This window comes from Polypterus senegalus, chromosome 3 (genome assembly GCF_016835505.1).
Source record: "Polypterus senegalus isolate Bchr_013 chromosome 3, ASM1683550v1, whole genome shotgun sequence".
In the NCBI taxonomy this organism is placed as follows: Eukaryota; Metazoa; Chordata; class Cladistia; order Polypteriformes; family Polypteridae; genus Polypterus; species Polypterus senegalus.
The window spans coordinates 262,881,111-262,897,298 of record NC_053156.1 but is presented as its reverse complement, the minus strand read 5'-3'; the positions used below and the strand labels follow the sequence as shown (position 1 = coordinate 262,897,298).

General features: G+C 32.7%; 1 protein-coding gene across 1 annotated transcript in view; it reads left to right on the top strand.

The window, feature by feature from the left end:
* Positions 1-16,188, top strand: part of nrbp1 (nuclear receptor binding protein 1) — a 54,970-nt gene that overhangs the window by 26,433 nt on the left and 12,349 nt on the right. The window contains exons 5-13 of the mRNA XM_039749030.1: positions 686-787; positions 1,726-1,815; positions 2,917-2,957; positions 5,599-5,693; positions 7,546-7,629; positions 7,812-7,870; positions 10,862-10,960; positions 13,309-13,441; positions 14,896-14,986. Coding sequence (XP_039604964.1) covers positions 686-787; positions 1,726-1,815; positions 2,917-2,957; positions 5,599-5,693; positions 7,546-7,629; positions 7,812-7,870; positions 10,862-10,960; positions 13,309-13,441; positions 14,896-14,986 — 794 coding nt within the window. The remainder of the gene's footprint in view (positions 1-685; positions 788-1,725; positions 1,816-2,916; positions 2,958-5,598; positions 5,694-7,545; positions 7,630-7,811; positions 7,871-10,861; positions 10,961-13,308; positions 13,442-14,895; positions 14,987-16,188) is intronic.

Genomic DNA, 16,188 nt, shown 5'->3' with positions numbered 1-16,188 from the left:
CTGCTTATCTAGTATAAAAACGGGTCTTTTCTGACTTTGGTCATCTTACTATTCTAGTGTTACTTTGCACAGCTTTTATTGACCATTCATTTTTTGCTCTGGCCTTCCCCAACTAGCACTGTGTTGGCATTCAGATTTCCTTTAGCACACACAACAATGCTGTAAAGATCTGAGTATGAGACACCTTTCTGTTACCTTGAGTGAGTCTGGTCATTCTCCTCTGATCTTCCTCTTCAACAGAACTCCGAATGTCTGATTACTGTATGGTTTATTTGTTGCATCAGTCTTCGTAAATGTTAGAGACCGCAATGAATGAAAAGCCCAGTTGGGTAGCTGTTTTGAGAGTCTAGAACCATCCTATTTGACACTGGTAATCAATACCATGGTCAAAATTGCTCAGATCACATTCCTTACTTATTCAAATGTTTGGCTGCTAAGTATATAATCCATATATTACCATACATTAACTTACTTTCTTAAATGACTCCATTGCAGAAGTTTGCAAAATTACAAAGAAAATTGTAAGAATTTAGTAAATGTAGGGATCTTATCCAAAGTTTAAAAAAAAAACCAAAAAAAACATACGGATACTTTGGTTATTTTATATTACATTTATGATTTTATTAGAGATTGTTAAACCTGTTTCCCAAATGAGATTATTAAAATAATTTTTTCCCTGTTTTAGGAGAAGGTTAAAGCTGTTTTTGACAACTTGATTCAACTGGAGCATCTGAACATTGTAAAATTTCATAAGTATTGGGCTGACCTTAAAGAAAACAGGGCAAGAGTAAGTTGCATTTTATTTTATAAACTGGAAATATTTTGGACAAAACGTGATGGACTGGAGTCCTCTCCATGGATGCTTTTGCCTGCTGCAGCCGAGATAGATTTTGGCCTCTCACAACCCTGGATTAGATTAAGTGGGTTACAAAATATTAGGTTTTTTGGCAAAAAACAGTATAAAATGAGTGTGGGAAATTGTTCTGCGAAAAAGTGTTTCTTTTGTGTTTCAGTATATATTATTTGTAGTTTAGGTGGATTGTCATTGCTAAGTTGACCCTAGTGTGTTTGTGGGTGTATGTGTTTGTCCTGTGATGGACTGACTCTCTGTCCAGGGGTTCCTACCTTGCGCCCAATGCTTACTGAGATGTATGGATTGCCATTTTAAAAATTCATTTATTTTGTAAGGTGTGAAACATTTAAATATGAATTAAATTACATCAGTATATCTGACTGAAAGGTGCCAAACTTAACACAGGCTCTGAATTTTTATTTAGTGTTTCAAGCATGCTAAACTTAATTATATATTTAAAGATGTCAAGAATATTCTTTAACAGATGCTAATGTTATCTGGTCAGAGTTGCAACAGGGTGATTTCAGAGGAAAAGTCCTGCCAAGTGACTCCCATAGTTTTTGTAAATTTTTTTTGTCTATATGTGTCATATTTATTCATTCTCCCTTGTCTGTGTAGTGTTTCAATGGTTACTCTGGTCTGCCACCACATACCAATGATATGCAACTTTGGTAATTTGATGACTTTATATTGGCTCAGTACAAATGGATTGATATGTGTATGTTTTGAATATGTCTGTTCTTTATTACTGGGTTTCTTCACTATGATATCAGGATAGCAGATTGTTTTCTATTACCCTGTAAGGGAAATATCAGGTACAGTAACTGTCTAAATGGGATATATATAATATATATAATTTTTTTTTTTTGTAGGTTATTTTCATTACTGAATATATGTCATCTGGGAGTTTGAAACAGTTTTTGAAGAAGACTAAGAAAAACCACAAAACCATGAATGAGAAGGTATAGTACTTTTAATAAATGCTTTAATGTTTCTGTTTATTTTATTTCTTGAAATTAGTTGGTCAGTCTTTTTGTTTTGAAGAGTGAAAAGTACATTTAAAATATGTAATAGGCCACTTTTCTGTCCAGAATATGTAAAAGTCAAATAATATTTCCATTGTGCCAGTTTTCCTATCTTTGTAGAAAAAGTCAAATAATTACATCATAAAAATCTATTAAGGTGGTTAAAATCTGAAAAAGTAAACCATGTATTGACGTACAATTACACTTTCTTAATACAACAATAATGCTATGATCAAAGTCTGTGACTCATCCATATTTTATTGTACTTCATGAATAGTTTACTGAAGATGATAACATTGGAGGCATGTTTCTGATTGAGTCATATCATTGTGCTTGTAACTGTTGCTCACTTTGTTTTTCATGAAAAAAGAGCCAAACTGTCAGCTTGCTGCTGAAGAGTGTAGCTGAGATATGCTTAATTGGAGCAGCAATGGTATACTTAAAGTGGTGCACTGGGCAGTATGGAAACATTAATACTTCTTTCTTTAGGCCACAACAGGGCATTATTTTTTCTTGTTAGTCTAAAGAACCCTCTAAATTAAAGGCTAAATCTTTCTAGGGTCACCCTTTTTACCCAGTGATTGAAGGAACAAAAATGATTTTGACAATGGCTAAAGTCAAGTCTCTATAAGAGTGGTATTTTTTTTTTGGTTTTTTTGCCCAGAAGATCTGACGAAAAGTAACTATTGGACTATCATCTATCTGGCAGACGTATTTGTGAAAAGGTTTACTCTAAAATGTTCCTGGTTTTCAATGTAAACTTTTAGATTTTTGGGAAATACTTTTTACATATTGAATAATGAAAAAATAAATTCTAAGATTAAGACTAAGCACCTATGTAATGTTCTTTCCTTTAAACATCTACAAAGATCGGATTAGTTTGTCATAGTTAGATTAAATCCTAATTGAAATAAATGAGATCAGTTTGCTGAATGAATGAACCCAAATGGAATATTACAGATTTTACATAGTGTCACTTCTTTAATTTCTGTTGTACTGTTCTACTGTACTCAAACCACCCCCCTTTCTTATTGCTAGGCATGGAAAAGGTGGTGTACACAGATCTTGTCTGCCCTTAGGTAAGTGCAAAAACATGCTATTCCTGTTTTTGTTTTTTTCTTTCTTTTTTCTTTAAATTATACTTTTAAATGTTACTTCATTGTAGCCTGACAGCTGTGCTGCTTGACTTATTAATGTACATTTTGCCAATGAATTGTAAGATTAGACTGTGTCTTGTGCAGGTAGAGGAACCTATTCCGTCTACAGTAGTCTGATTTACATTCCATCTTTAACTGAAAATTGTAATTGTAAGGTTCTATTATTAGATTATCTGGAAATGTTTTATTAAAGCAGTAGTAAAGTACGTACATTACAAAACCTCGTAAAACCTCCATTTTGAATTAACTAGGAACATTTTTTAAATTTAGTGAACCTTTAGTGTAATTTGTGACTTGCAGCACATATAATACATATTTTTGCAATATTCAGAAGATACCAGTATATACAGAGCACTAATAATATTGAAGTTCCCAAAGGTGTATATACAATTTGCTCCATATGTTGAATATTAATATTGATGAATATTATAATATAAAGCCTAATTTCCCCATAGAAACAAATAAAGTTCTATCTGTCTATATATCCGTTGTGTATTTTAGGAATGCAAGAATATAGTCACCTCATAATGGTAACATTTCTGCCTCTGCATATCACCTGAAGTGATACCAGACTGTTAATGAGTGCCGAGTCATCTAATTATTGCTGTGATTGCAGCAGTTTGTAGATGTTGGTTTACTGAGGAGGGTTGAAACTTCCTTTCATAAAGTGAATCATGCATGTGTGTGTTCAGTGCTGTCTGAGTCATTCTATAGACTGAAAGTGTAGACATTCAGTATCTAGTAATATTTTTTCACCCAACTTCTATTTTCTGTTTTTAATTCTCTGAAGAACTAATTTGTATAAACCAGAATGCTTTAGAAAAAGTATTAAGAACTTATGTGTGAATTTTATTGTATTGATATGGATTCTCCCTGTTAATGTTAGGCAGAGTAATACACTCCTAAGGGAAGTTACATTTGAAGCTGAATACAAGTAGATCTTTAAGATGGTGTGTAATTGTGATTCATACAATAGGTATTTAAACTGATGTAAAAAAGTTCCAGAAGAAGAAAACGGGTCAATGTGCAATTTGCATGCTGAGACATTAATTGAAAATAACATCCGTTGAAGTTAATGTCAAACAGGGAGTTATTATGTAGCATATCTATGCGTGTGTTTGTTCAAAGTTATGAAAGTGATGAATCTGGGTTAGTTATACAGGTATAACAATGTGGTTGATTGTGCAAGTAGCAAGTGATTTAACTACAATGTGAAAAAAATGGTGCTGGGAGAAGAATCCTTACTTAGCTGTCAATACTAAAAATTATTAAATCTGAGATTGTACACTCCAAGATCCTATAAAATGTAATACATTGGATTGAAATACAAATTAATCTAAAGCAATAAATAAGTAGTTCCTTTTGACCGCAAAACTTCAGGGCAGCATTTCCTTAGTTAGATTTGTAAGGACCCTAGCCAGAATCTTTACATTAGTAATTGGACAGAAAATTGGTCAGCAAGATTCACTGTATAAATTGCTTTAATTTTTTATAATAAAAGACTGTGATAACATAGATGCCTAGAATACAGTTTTGGAGAATGGTCCCTTCTCTATTGCTCTGAGGAACAAATATATATATAATTTATTTATTTATTTGTTTTTTTTTTAAATAGGGTTTAGGCGGGTACCATCCAGCAGCTCCACTAGGGATAGAATGGGTTCTAATTTTTTTCAGTACTGTATTATATATTGGGGGTGGCAGGGTGGCGCAGTGATAGCACTGCTGCCTCTCAGGAGACTCCGGTTCGCTTCCCGGGTCCTCCCTCCATGGAGTTTGCATGTTCTCCCTGTTTCTGCATGGGTTTCCTCTGGGTGCTTTGGTTTCCTCCCACAGTCCAAAGACACGCTGGTTAGGCGCATTGGCGATTCTAAATTGAATTGTCCCTAGTGTGTGCTTGGGGTGTGTGTGTGTGTGCGCCCTGCGGTGGGCTGGCATCCTGCCCGGGGTTTGTTTACTATCTTACACCCTGTGTTAGCTGGGATTGGCTCCAGCAGACCCCCGTGACCCTGTAGTTAGGATATAGTGGGTTGGATAACGGATGGATTATGTATTGGAAGTACTAAGTTCAGTGATAATAATCTGCATTTGTTTCTTATGTATTTAAAGTACCTATCTCTTAGTAGCATTTTTTCCATGTCTATAATAAAATTAGTGATTTATGTAGTTAATCAAGATTAGAGATCAGATTAAGTACAGTAATTCTGTTAATCTTCTGATTTATTGTTTCATTTAAATTGAAGCATACTGTTTGAGCAATATATACTTTGAGTTTTTGCATTGTAAATGTGTACCAGTACCAAACAGTTACATAGGATTGTTTATTGGATCCGTGATCATTATTACATTTTCATTCTTAAAGTTCATTAAAAACCACTATTTTTTCCAAACAAAACAAGTAAAAATACTGTTAATTAAAAAGTTAACTTTTTGAACTATACAGGGTGCAATTACAGTATGAGTGATAGAAAGATACATACATACTTTTACAGTAAATGTTCTTTGTAATTCTTCCATTTTATCATCCAGATAACTTTTAGTTAATTGTATTTTTTCTTTCAAGCTATCTTCACTCTTGTAATCCTCCAATCATTCATGGAAATCTAACTTGTGATACCATCTTCATTCAACATAACGGACTTATCAAAATTGGATCGGGTAAGAATTACTTTACATAAAACCTGTTAATGTACTGGTTCAAAAGTGGCAGAAATTAACAAAAAAGTTAGTGTGTTTTGCTATAATAACAGAAACTGTATTTAACTGAATGCTGTTTTTAGTGGTCCATACTTGCTGGACACATCCTTCTGGTTGCAGATAAGGTGAGAAACTCTCTGCAAACCATTGGCATCATTTATTGTTGGGAGCTTGATATTTAAAATTGGCTTATGTTATCACCAAAAAATGCTGTACAGATGCCAACTTAAACCGCCTCTTATTCCCCAAAGTGTACTTATAATTTATTTAAAAAAAAAAAAAAAAGGAGCTAAATTATGCATATTATGAACATGGAGATAATGTAAATAAGTGTATCAGTATCCATGCCTATCATTGATGTTATAAATGATAAAATGTACAGATTTTTTCAAATAACTGATGTATTTTTTATTTTTTTTTTTTATACCTGGAACATTACACGTTTGTGATACAGATGGACCTTAGTAATTTAGGAAAAGCACAATTGTAGCTCTCACAGCATTTGTGGCATTATTACGAGGATGTGCAGAGGTCAATTTCTGTCTCTCTGAAAGCCCCCACCCTCCCACAATCAATATTATTTTTTTATGCTTATAATCCCTCAGTTCGTATGTTATGCTTGAAGCAAGGATTGTTTAAATTGAAAAATTATTTTAAATTCTTTTGTGAAAATGACTTGCCAGAGATGATCATTACTGAACTGTTTTGTCAGTATTCAGTGTGTAGAGCTGTGTGGGATGAAATTTTTATCTCTGCCCTTACATACTTTAGGGACAGAAGCATCTTCAATTCTGATAATACTTTCCATACTGGAAAATGTTAATTTGGTTATGCAGATCCCGCAAGACTTCATTAGGTATACATGCTTCTAAGTTTCAATCAAGTTCTACATAATTCAACAAATCCTTTATCAGAAACTGTATTGTATGGTCAAAAATTTGGATGAATTATTTTATTATCGGGTCGGATGTCACCATTGTGTTATGAGTATCAGCTAATTTTGCTTTTTGACTACAGTGCATGAGTTATTTCTAGACAATAAGTTCCCAATTTAACACTTTATTGTATAGTAAAACATTTTAAAGATATTGCAAAAAGAAAAGTTGACTCTCTTTTTTCTTCTCTTAGTACAGTAGTGTGGACAAGGCCTATGATTTTGTTTAAAAATGCAGACATTTAGTCTCAGTTTTTACCTTTTGTTCACACTGCCCTGGTGATTTTCATCCCCTGAAAACTGAGAGTTTTGGAAACTTTTCAGAGCTATATACTTCTGAAGATGCAGCCTCAGTGTTGTAGTGTGGTGTGGTGAAATTGCAATTTTCCAAAAACATGGTGTTTTAATTATGCTCCGATTTGTTTGTGCTTATTATATGGTTCTTCCCTGATTGGATTCTGCTCATTAACACATCTCACACTGACATCTCAAAATGATTCTCTGATCTCAATAATGGAAACATTTTCAGAAGGCATTAACTTGTGTTTAGCAAAAAAATTACCTTGTTGAAACTTTCAATTTGAATCCCCTTCAGAACAGGAAAAAGAGATCAGAAAAATTAATTTGGCTACAAAAATGTGACTTTTTTAAAATGGAATTGTTGCAAATTAATACAAATAGAAATATTTCCAGTTATTCTATATTTGGTTGAAAAAATGTGATCTATGTTTTTAATTCCCCCCCCCCCACTATATAAACACTTTCGTGACTGGTGCTGATTTGTAGTGCAGCATTTCCATTAATGCGGTTAAATGTCTTTGATACTAGGTAATATGACTTTTCTGAATTTATTAATTCCTTGTATTTACTTTTTCTCAGTTGCTCCTGATACTATAAACAATCACGTAAAGACATGCAGAGAAGAACAAAAGAATTTGCATTTTTTTGCTCCAGAGTATGGAGGTAAGAATTTCATTGCAAACCAGGTTAAAAGTAATTTTGGTTGTTTTGCAGACATTAAGTTTATTTTGCAATGATTTATTTATTATTGCAAATGAGTATATGATTAGATGAAAGTTGTGTTTAAACATTTGACATTTGAAAATGGGAGAACATGTGTAATTTATGATTTCTTTTGATTATAGTGGCATCAGATGTTACAACCGCTGTTGACATTTATTCGTTTGGCATGTGTGCCCTAGAGGTAAGAGATCTTGGTTTAATGTATGTTCAGATACTTCTCTATATCAGTGTTTTTCAAACATTGGGCCATGGCACAGATATGCACCTTGATAGCTACCCATATTTACCATGGAAATAACAGTGTCGTGTACTTGGATCTGAACATGAGGAGGACAAGCTCCACAGGTGGTCAGGACCTGTCTGTGGAGGCTAGGTCTACCTGGAGAAACTGGCATAAATGCATCTCCATGATTGCCATGTTAGAGCACTTTGGGTGTGTCTCATGGCTGTTAGAGTCAAACTGACTAGGTGTGTGGATGCCCGCGAGGCTTGCAGGGCTGGTAAACAGTGGGTATACAAGTTGCCTCTGAGGCAGAAAGGTGTGGGCAAATGGGCAAAGCAGCTTGGATATGCCACCGAAGTTCTCACTAAGTGTTGTGTCTGCAAATGCTGAACTCGGAGCTCCTTTTTTATTAGCTTCTCCCGTAGTCCTACCCCTTTGGGTACAGTATTAGATATACTGTATATGTGTTTGTGATTAGTAAGATCGTGGCATGCCTTTGGATGATTTTAGTTACAAAAAGTGTGCCACTACAGAAAAAAGGTTGGTAAAAACTGGTCTATATCAATCTTTAGTTTTATGTTTCACTGACTTACAAGTTAATTAGCTGGATTTAGTTGTTATATTTAATGACGTACGTAGCATTTCATTTTTAAGTTAGAATGCACGTGTATCTAATTTTTGAATTGTCCCAGAATTAAGCAACAAAACTTGTTCAGGATCATTGTCACTTATGCAAAGTACAGTTAAATTATATCTTGTTCATCTGACCAATGTGTAACACATCTCAGGATCCTTGCTTTACCAAACGTGACATCCTGCTTCTTTTTGCATTTACAGACTCACACACTTTGTAATAGGACAAGTTTTTATTTTTTTTTTTATATAAACTATATTCTAGTATACTGTAAGAAAAAAGTTAATCTAGTAATTATGTTCAGGAGAGTGAATGCATCTTTTTTTAGTAAATGTGATATTTATGCAAATATGGTTAAGAACATCACTCTTTTGTTCCTTTTTATTTCAGGTTTAAATAAAAAGATCCATATAAATATATTATTCGATAAAAGATTATTATATAGGTTTATACTATTACAGAGTACAGTAAAATTTTCAACTTGCTTCTGATGATCAATATTCTGTTATTTTTTTATCAGTCAGTTATGGAGTTATGGTTCATATTGTTGCATCTCAAGCTGTTCCATTCTGGTGAAAGGATGCCATAAATTTTAACCTTGATGTAAGGTTTTATGCAAATATGGTTAAGAACATCACTCTTTTGTTCCTTTTATTTCAGGTTTAAATAAAAAGATCCATATAAATATATTTTAACCTTGATGTAAGGTTTAACCTAATATTATATGTATAGTAATTTACTAAATTATCTAGCTGCATCAAATTGTCAATTAAAAATTATTAATATACATTTCAGATTAACCATGAACAAAGGTCTGACCTTTTATTTATTTATTTATTTATTTTTTTGTTCATTCAGTTTGTGTTAGAAGTGGGAATCTTTAAACACACAAAAATCATGTCTTAAAATATTAGGTATTGTGATTCATTTCAGTACTATATTTGATTTTAGTTCATCCCTTTTTGTTTGACTGACAAAGTTCAGACAATATCACAAAAGGTAAAAAAGAGTCGGCCAATTAGACGTAATGGGAAGAAAAAACTCAATTCATCCCACTTAAATCTTTTTGGAATTCTGGAAATGGTCAATTGTTTTGGCAATCTCCACAGTAAGACTAGGATTTTTCAGTTATCGCATATAGCTTGTACATTGTCTAATGTTACCTTTAGTTGAGTTGTGAGATGAGTCCTTAAGTTTATAGTAGGGCATCCAACCACTTTTCTCAGATTTTCATATTCATAGTATTGGGTTTATTGAAAAACAATTAAGTTGCTGTGAGTGCAGGATTCTGACTGGAAAAAGAAGAGGGATAAAAGTTGTGGTTTCTCTCTGGTGCAAGGCTGTTGAAGTTAACAGAGGTAATGTAAAAAAATAGTGAGGGTATATCAGATAGATCTAGTAATTTAATGAGCATGTTCAAATAATTCCATAATTTACTAACACAATTTGCAAATCTTGTTAGGCGACCCTTATCTGTGCAATATGAAGTTTAAACATGTTGGTGCTGCATTGATATTTGTTGACATGAGGTACTTTATGTGTAGACTTTTAACTTGTTGCTTTTTCAAATTAAGTAATATTAGTACACAAGTAAAACTCTAAAAAAAAAAAATAAATAAATAAAAAAATCTAAAAATAAAAATCTGTGCATTGACACCAAGAGAAACTGTACTATGATTGCTTTATTCTGGTTAATATTACATGCATGTGAGAAGTATCATATACTGTATGTACATTTAACACACACTGTAGTACACAGAAAGTTTCTGTAAATTTAAGTCTCACTTTTTTTTTTTTTTTTAAATGGAGAAAATGTAAGTTTACTGTCTGTGTGTGTGTTATCATTAAGTAACTTCCTGGTTTGCATACCAGTTCAGATGGTGGCTAAGGTGTTTTCAGTGTTGAATTTGCCATTTCTCCAAACAGTAATCTGAGTTAATGCCATCAACTAATTTCAAAAGACTGTCCAAGGGCACACTTTTTTAATGTAAATGGCAGTTCTGATATTTAACTAGGTGTGAATGTGGATGTGACATGTGGTTTGTATCATGTAATTGGAATAGAGATTGGGTATTTGTTTGGCTTTTCTATTAATTGTACACGGCACACACCACAGTGAAAGTTATGTAACTATGAATGAATCTAAAGTTTTGAACACAATATAAAGATGACCTTGTGAAATTTTAGACATAAACTGAATATCAAAATATATTTATGCAGGCAAATAAGTTTTATTGTAACTTTAACATAGCATAAATAAATTAGTTACATTTTTTTATGTTATTACTTATGGTATTTTTCTCTCTCTCTTCTAGATGGCTGTACTTGAAATACAAGGCAATGGGGAATCCTCCTTTGTTCCTCCAGAAGCCATTAGTAATGCAATTCAATCTCTAGAGGACCCTTTGCAAAGAGTAAGTTATATGTAAGACAGGCATTATCTGTCATTCATACTTATAAGAATATACAGTATATAATTTACACAAGAGGTTATTAAAATGTTTTGAGATGGACATATTAAGAGAGACAAAAGTTTTTATTTTTCTCCTTATTCTCTGTTAACAATAATATACACCTGTTATAATGCTCAGGAAACTTTTCTATACCTCTCAATTTTTTTTTTCTTGCTTTTGCAGTCATTTTCGAGTAGCTGATGTAACTTGATGTCCTTGTCATTGCATGTCTCCTGGAGGTAGTCATTGAGATTGTAGAATAAGAGGTAGCTACACCTGCGAGATCTGTAGCAAAGGTTGGGTGTGGCATCTCTCGGAGTTTCATAGAAGATAATCGAGGATAGTTTGCATATCTCATTTTGGCTTTTTCTGTATTGATTGCTGCAAATGCCAGTGTAGATCATCATAATAACCAGTTATTTGAGCTTTTAAGGTATATAGTATTGCAAACTATGCCATTAAAATCATACGATATTGTACATATGATCTTGGCAGCTTTAGTTGGACCTTGAATTTTTTGGTAATAGAGAATCGAAATGCTTATGTTGCCTCGGTTGTTTCTTGTATTATGAGTTGTAGTGGTGTATCCAAATTTTCTTATCTAGTTATGAAGTACATCATTTATTTCTTTCAGTCTGTATTCATAATCTCTAGATTCTTCTTGAAACATTGGATATGGTGAGGCTTCATCTATGTCCTCAATATTTTTGGTTGTCCACCAGGCACAGACCATGCTGATGAATAATTGTTCATATAAAAAGGATTCAACTAACCCATAACTATCAGTGTCTGCTATCTTATGACCTTTTTATTCTCCATTATGATTTACGTTGTGGCAACCTTTTCTTTTTTGTCAATGCTGAAAGCTGTCCAGACTGTGGGTCAAATATGAAAGACACCCTTCTATAACTGGATTTGGTTCACTGTAACTTAGTGAGAGAATCTCTGAAGGCATATTGTTTTCTACCGTTCACACTTCATTGATACAATATCTGAGTTGGTGGTTCTTACACTCATATTTACTTGGTTCTAAAATATGAACTACAGTAGGTCAGGAATACTGAAGCCTTATAATTAAGATATTTTAGTACACAGCAGCTAATCGTTTGCCACTTATAAAATTTGTACCTTAGAATACTCTTTTAGGTTCTGCCTGAAAAAGTTTTCTTCATTCTTGTATATAAATGTTTGTGTTTAAAGTCCAATAAAGGTGCAGTTTTAAAATAAACAAAAGGTGTCGTATATGTGAAACATTGAATAGTCAAAAGTACACAATGATATTTTTCTGGATGTCCATGTTTGAAGTTTAGTTGCAGTAGTCAATGAAAAACCATGCCTCTAAATTTTTTTCAGTGTAAATTTATGTGCTAAATGTAAAACCATTTTATGGGCTGTGGAATGCTGAAAATCGGAGGGTTCTGTGATATTGGTACAATGTCAATTGTGTGCAATACCTTGTTTAAGTTGGAAAAATGATTGAATAATTTGAAGCATACAGTATAATGTAGCAGTAGGTAGTAATTGAATATGTTCACGTATGAAACATGATACACTCTTTGTGAAAGTGGTGTTCTACTCATGTAAAACTGCACAAAATGATCACTTTCTCTTCACATTCGTAGTAGATTGCTTTATACTTAGAAACATAAGAATTGTTATTACTATTAGAACAGAACATTCTTTACAAAAAATGTTTTCAATTTGTATTCACCTAATGTCTGCAAAATGTGGTGGAGTTGACATTGGAAAATGGATGTCATGGTTACACAGTGATTACAACCCCTTCCTCACATATCTAGTATCCTGGGTTCACAGTAGGTGCCCAGTCTTTATCTGAGTAGAGTTTGCACTTTCTCCCCATGGCTCCATGGGTTGTAGTCCCACATCTCTAAAGATGTGTTAGTTTGATTGCCAATTCTAAATTACTTTGTGTTATTGTGTGTGGGCTGACACCCTGTCCAGGGATTGTTCCGGGCTTTCACCTGCTGTTTACTGAAACAGGCGCCATCTTCCCTGTGGCCCTGCACTGGATTAGTGGGTTTAGAAATGGATGGGTGGATTATTTGGAACATTGTTCTGTTTAGCTAATGTTTTCTTTTTGCTAACAGTTTGTTTAGCAAAGGTGTAGAACATGCAAATTTAGTAAAATATGCAAAATTTTATATTTCGCTCTATTTACATACTGCTTGGTATAAAATATGTACATTCAAAATACAAAATTAACTTAGTAGAATGTTACAACTGTATTCAAGCTGACTTAAGGCTCTATGTGACATTATTAAATTGTTATTTCTTTTATTGCATTACAGGAATTTATTCAAACATGCTTAGAAGCTGACCCTGAAAAGCGACCAACGGCTCGGGAACTTCTTTTTCATCAGGCTCTCTTTGAAGTTCCGTCATTAAAGCTTTTAGCCGCACATTGTATTATAAGTCATCAGCGTAAGTAACTGGTATTTGATTCACTGTTTATCTAAATATACTTCATTATTCGTTTCCAGACACTATATATAAATGCTATTTTGAGAAACTGTTAGAACAGTACTTAAAGAACAGATCAAAATATATTAACATAAAAGAACAGATCAAAATATATTAAATAATGAAGAATACCCCACCTTCAGGTATAGAGTCCTCTCATAATTGTTTTAATAAATCTTTGTATACATTCAAGAATTCCTTTCCTTTTTCATTTTGAGCAAATGGTTCATTACTTTTCTTTATAATGTTGAAGGACACTTTGATTATACTTGAGTAGAATAAGATAGAAGGGAAGCTTGTAGTCCAGTTGTGTGTCTCAGTAGCTGAGGAATCTAGCTATCATCTGTGAGAGGATGGCTTTAGAAAACTATTGTCCTAAATTGAAGTCAAAGCTGCGTCTACCTTAAATTGACTTGTGCCATGGCGAGTTCAGTGATTGTGATGCCAATCTAAGCTCCTCTACCTTAATTCCTGCTTTACTCCAGCTTCCAAGACAAAGCAGACTGCAAAGGCATAAGAACACTAGTAAAAGGACTTTTAAGTGGACGTATTTCACCATATAAATGGGTTTATTCCCTCACAAAAAATGGGTTTAGTTTTAAATACTGTATATTGAAATTCATATTCATACTAATGGAAGTGTCAAGTGATTACATTTATTTAAAAAGCATACAAATTTCAATCCTAGTCACAATTGTCTGATGAGCAACTATTGTAAAGTGTGTGTGTGTTTGTTTTTTAAAATTTTGTTTGTTTGAGGGTGATAGTTGTTGATTACTGTTTACTATAATATCTGTATTTTTTGATCTGCTGAAACTGTTCTAATTTTTCCTTGGAACAAATAAAGTATTTACTATTCATCTATCCATCCATCCTATAGGTATCTATAATTAACTGAATACAGTACATACACTGCAAATTTACTTTTAAAAGTACTGTAATATAAATTATTTAAATGAATCTGTACCCTCGTAATCTCTCTATTAACTTATCCAATCAATTTTAATGTTGGTTCCTCCTTCTTGCACTGTACAGTCATAATACAGTATATGCAGTTAATATAAAAAAAAATAAAAGGAGAACATTTAAAAAAAAAAAAAAAATTTCTTCTTGTCTTTTTTTTTTTTAAATCAGTTTTTTTATGAATTTTCAGTGTTGACTAAACAAATTTCAGTATGTGGACCATTAAGTCTACCTATCATGTAGGATATTAATGGGTGCAGAGCTCCGTATTTTTATAGCCATCTAATTTTGGTTAGGGTTGAGGAGGATAAGAGGATAAAAATTAATTTATGTTAACTACTTGTTGCATGTTTAAAAAGGTGTTTTCTTATTATATTTATTATATAAATGCTATTTATGTAGTATTTTTAAAAGGAAATGCTAGAATTGGTGCTGTTTTTGACTTCCTGTAGACATGATTCCAGAGAACGCTTTAGAAGAAATTACCAAAAATATGGATCCTAATTTGATAATAGCAGAAAGTAGAGAGAAGATGCAGCTAAAGTAAGTGTTATTTATTCACTTACTTAATTTTTTACTAATTTTGAATATGTCTTTAACATGATGTTTTGCATATTTTACCTAATCAAAAAGTGTGAGGTATAAAAATTGTCATTAAAAATAATACATTTTAATAATTCATTTCAGAATATTTTTTAGTCTTATACTTGATAAATTTTTAAGAACATAAATTTACTTTTAGTTACACACTTCTGACTTCTAATTTTCTATATCAAATGTGTTTATACATTCTAATAAAGTTGCCAATTTTTTCAAATCAGGTTAGAATTAGCTGGATCAAGTTATGACATTGACAAGGTGTAAAATAACATTTTGAGGTGGCTTATACCCCTTATGCCATGACTACTAAATAAAGCCACCCAAATATTTTTAGATATATAAAAAAATAAAACTTTATCCTTGTTTAAGATCTACATTAGGGCACTCAGTTGCCACGACATCATAAGCAAAATGGAAATACCCATCTTCAAGTCAATGATTTTTATTTTCCTTTTCTCTTTTTAAATCTTTTGCTGATCCAAAACAGCATATTCATGTTAGGTTTGATATTGAAATTTTGTTTGTAATAAAAAATTATACTGTACATACACATATAGAAACTGAGGAAATATATGTAATGTTTTTATAATTATTAAAGTATATCAACGAAAGTGTGTGTTCTATAAGTTGATAAGTAATACTGGTAAGTGAATGCTGTTAATCCCTTCTAGAGATGCACATTGCACTTCTCATTTCAGCGTTGTTCTCCAAATACAAAGCAAAACAAATTTAAAAAGTTGCCACAAAAAAAATTTTTTCCCCCCCTCCAACCCCCCATTTCTCTTATTGGCTCATTTTTAAGTGATATTTTTACATCTTCATGACATTTCAACAGAGTTTGAGATGATTACAGCTACTCATCAGCAAACTGTATTGAACCATCAAGTTTGTTAAGAGACCTCTTGTGGGGCCGCCGCTAATGTCAAATGCTTAAGGAACATGAACTAATCTGGTATATTCATTAAATGATTACTGTTACTGCAGACCAAGTGGAATATACCGGTGATAGCATACCTCACAATATAGAGTTTGAGCTGCTCATTTACTGAAGAACTTGCACAAAAGTACCTCATGTCATTATTTTACATGGCTGATGGCTACACATATAAATAAATGAGCTTCTTACTCTAAAGGCACCCATTTTT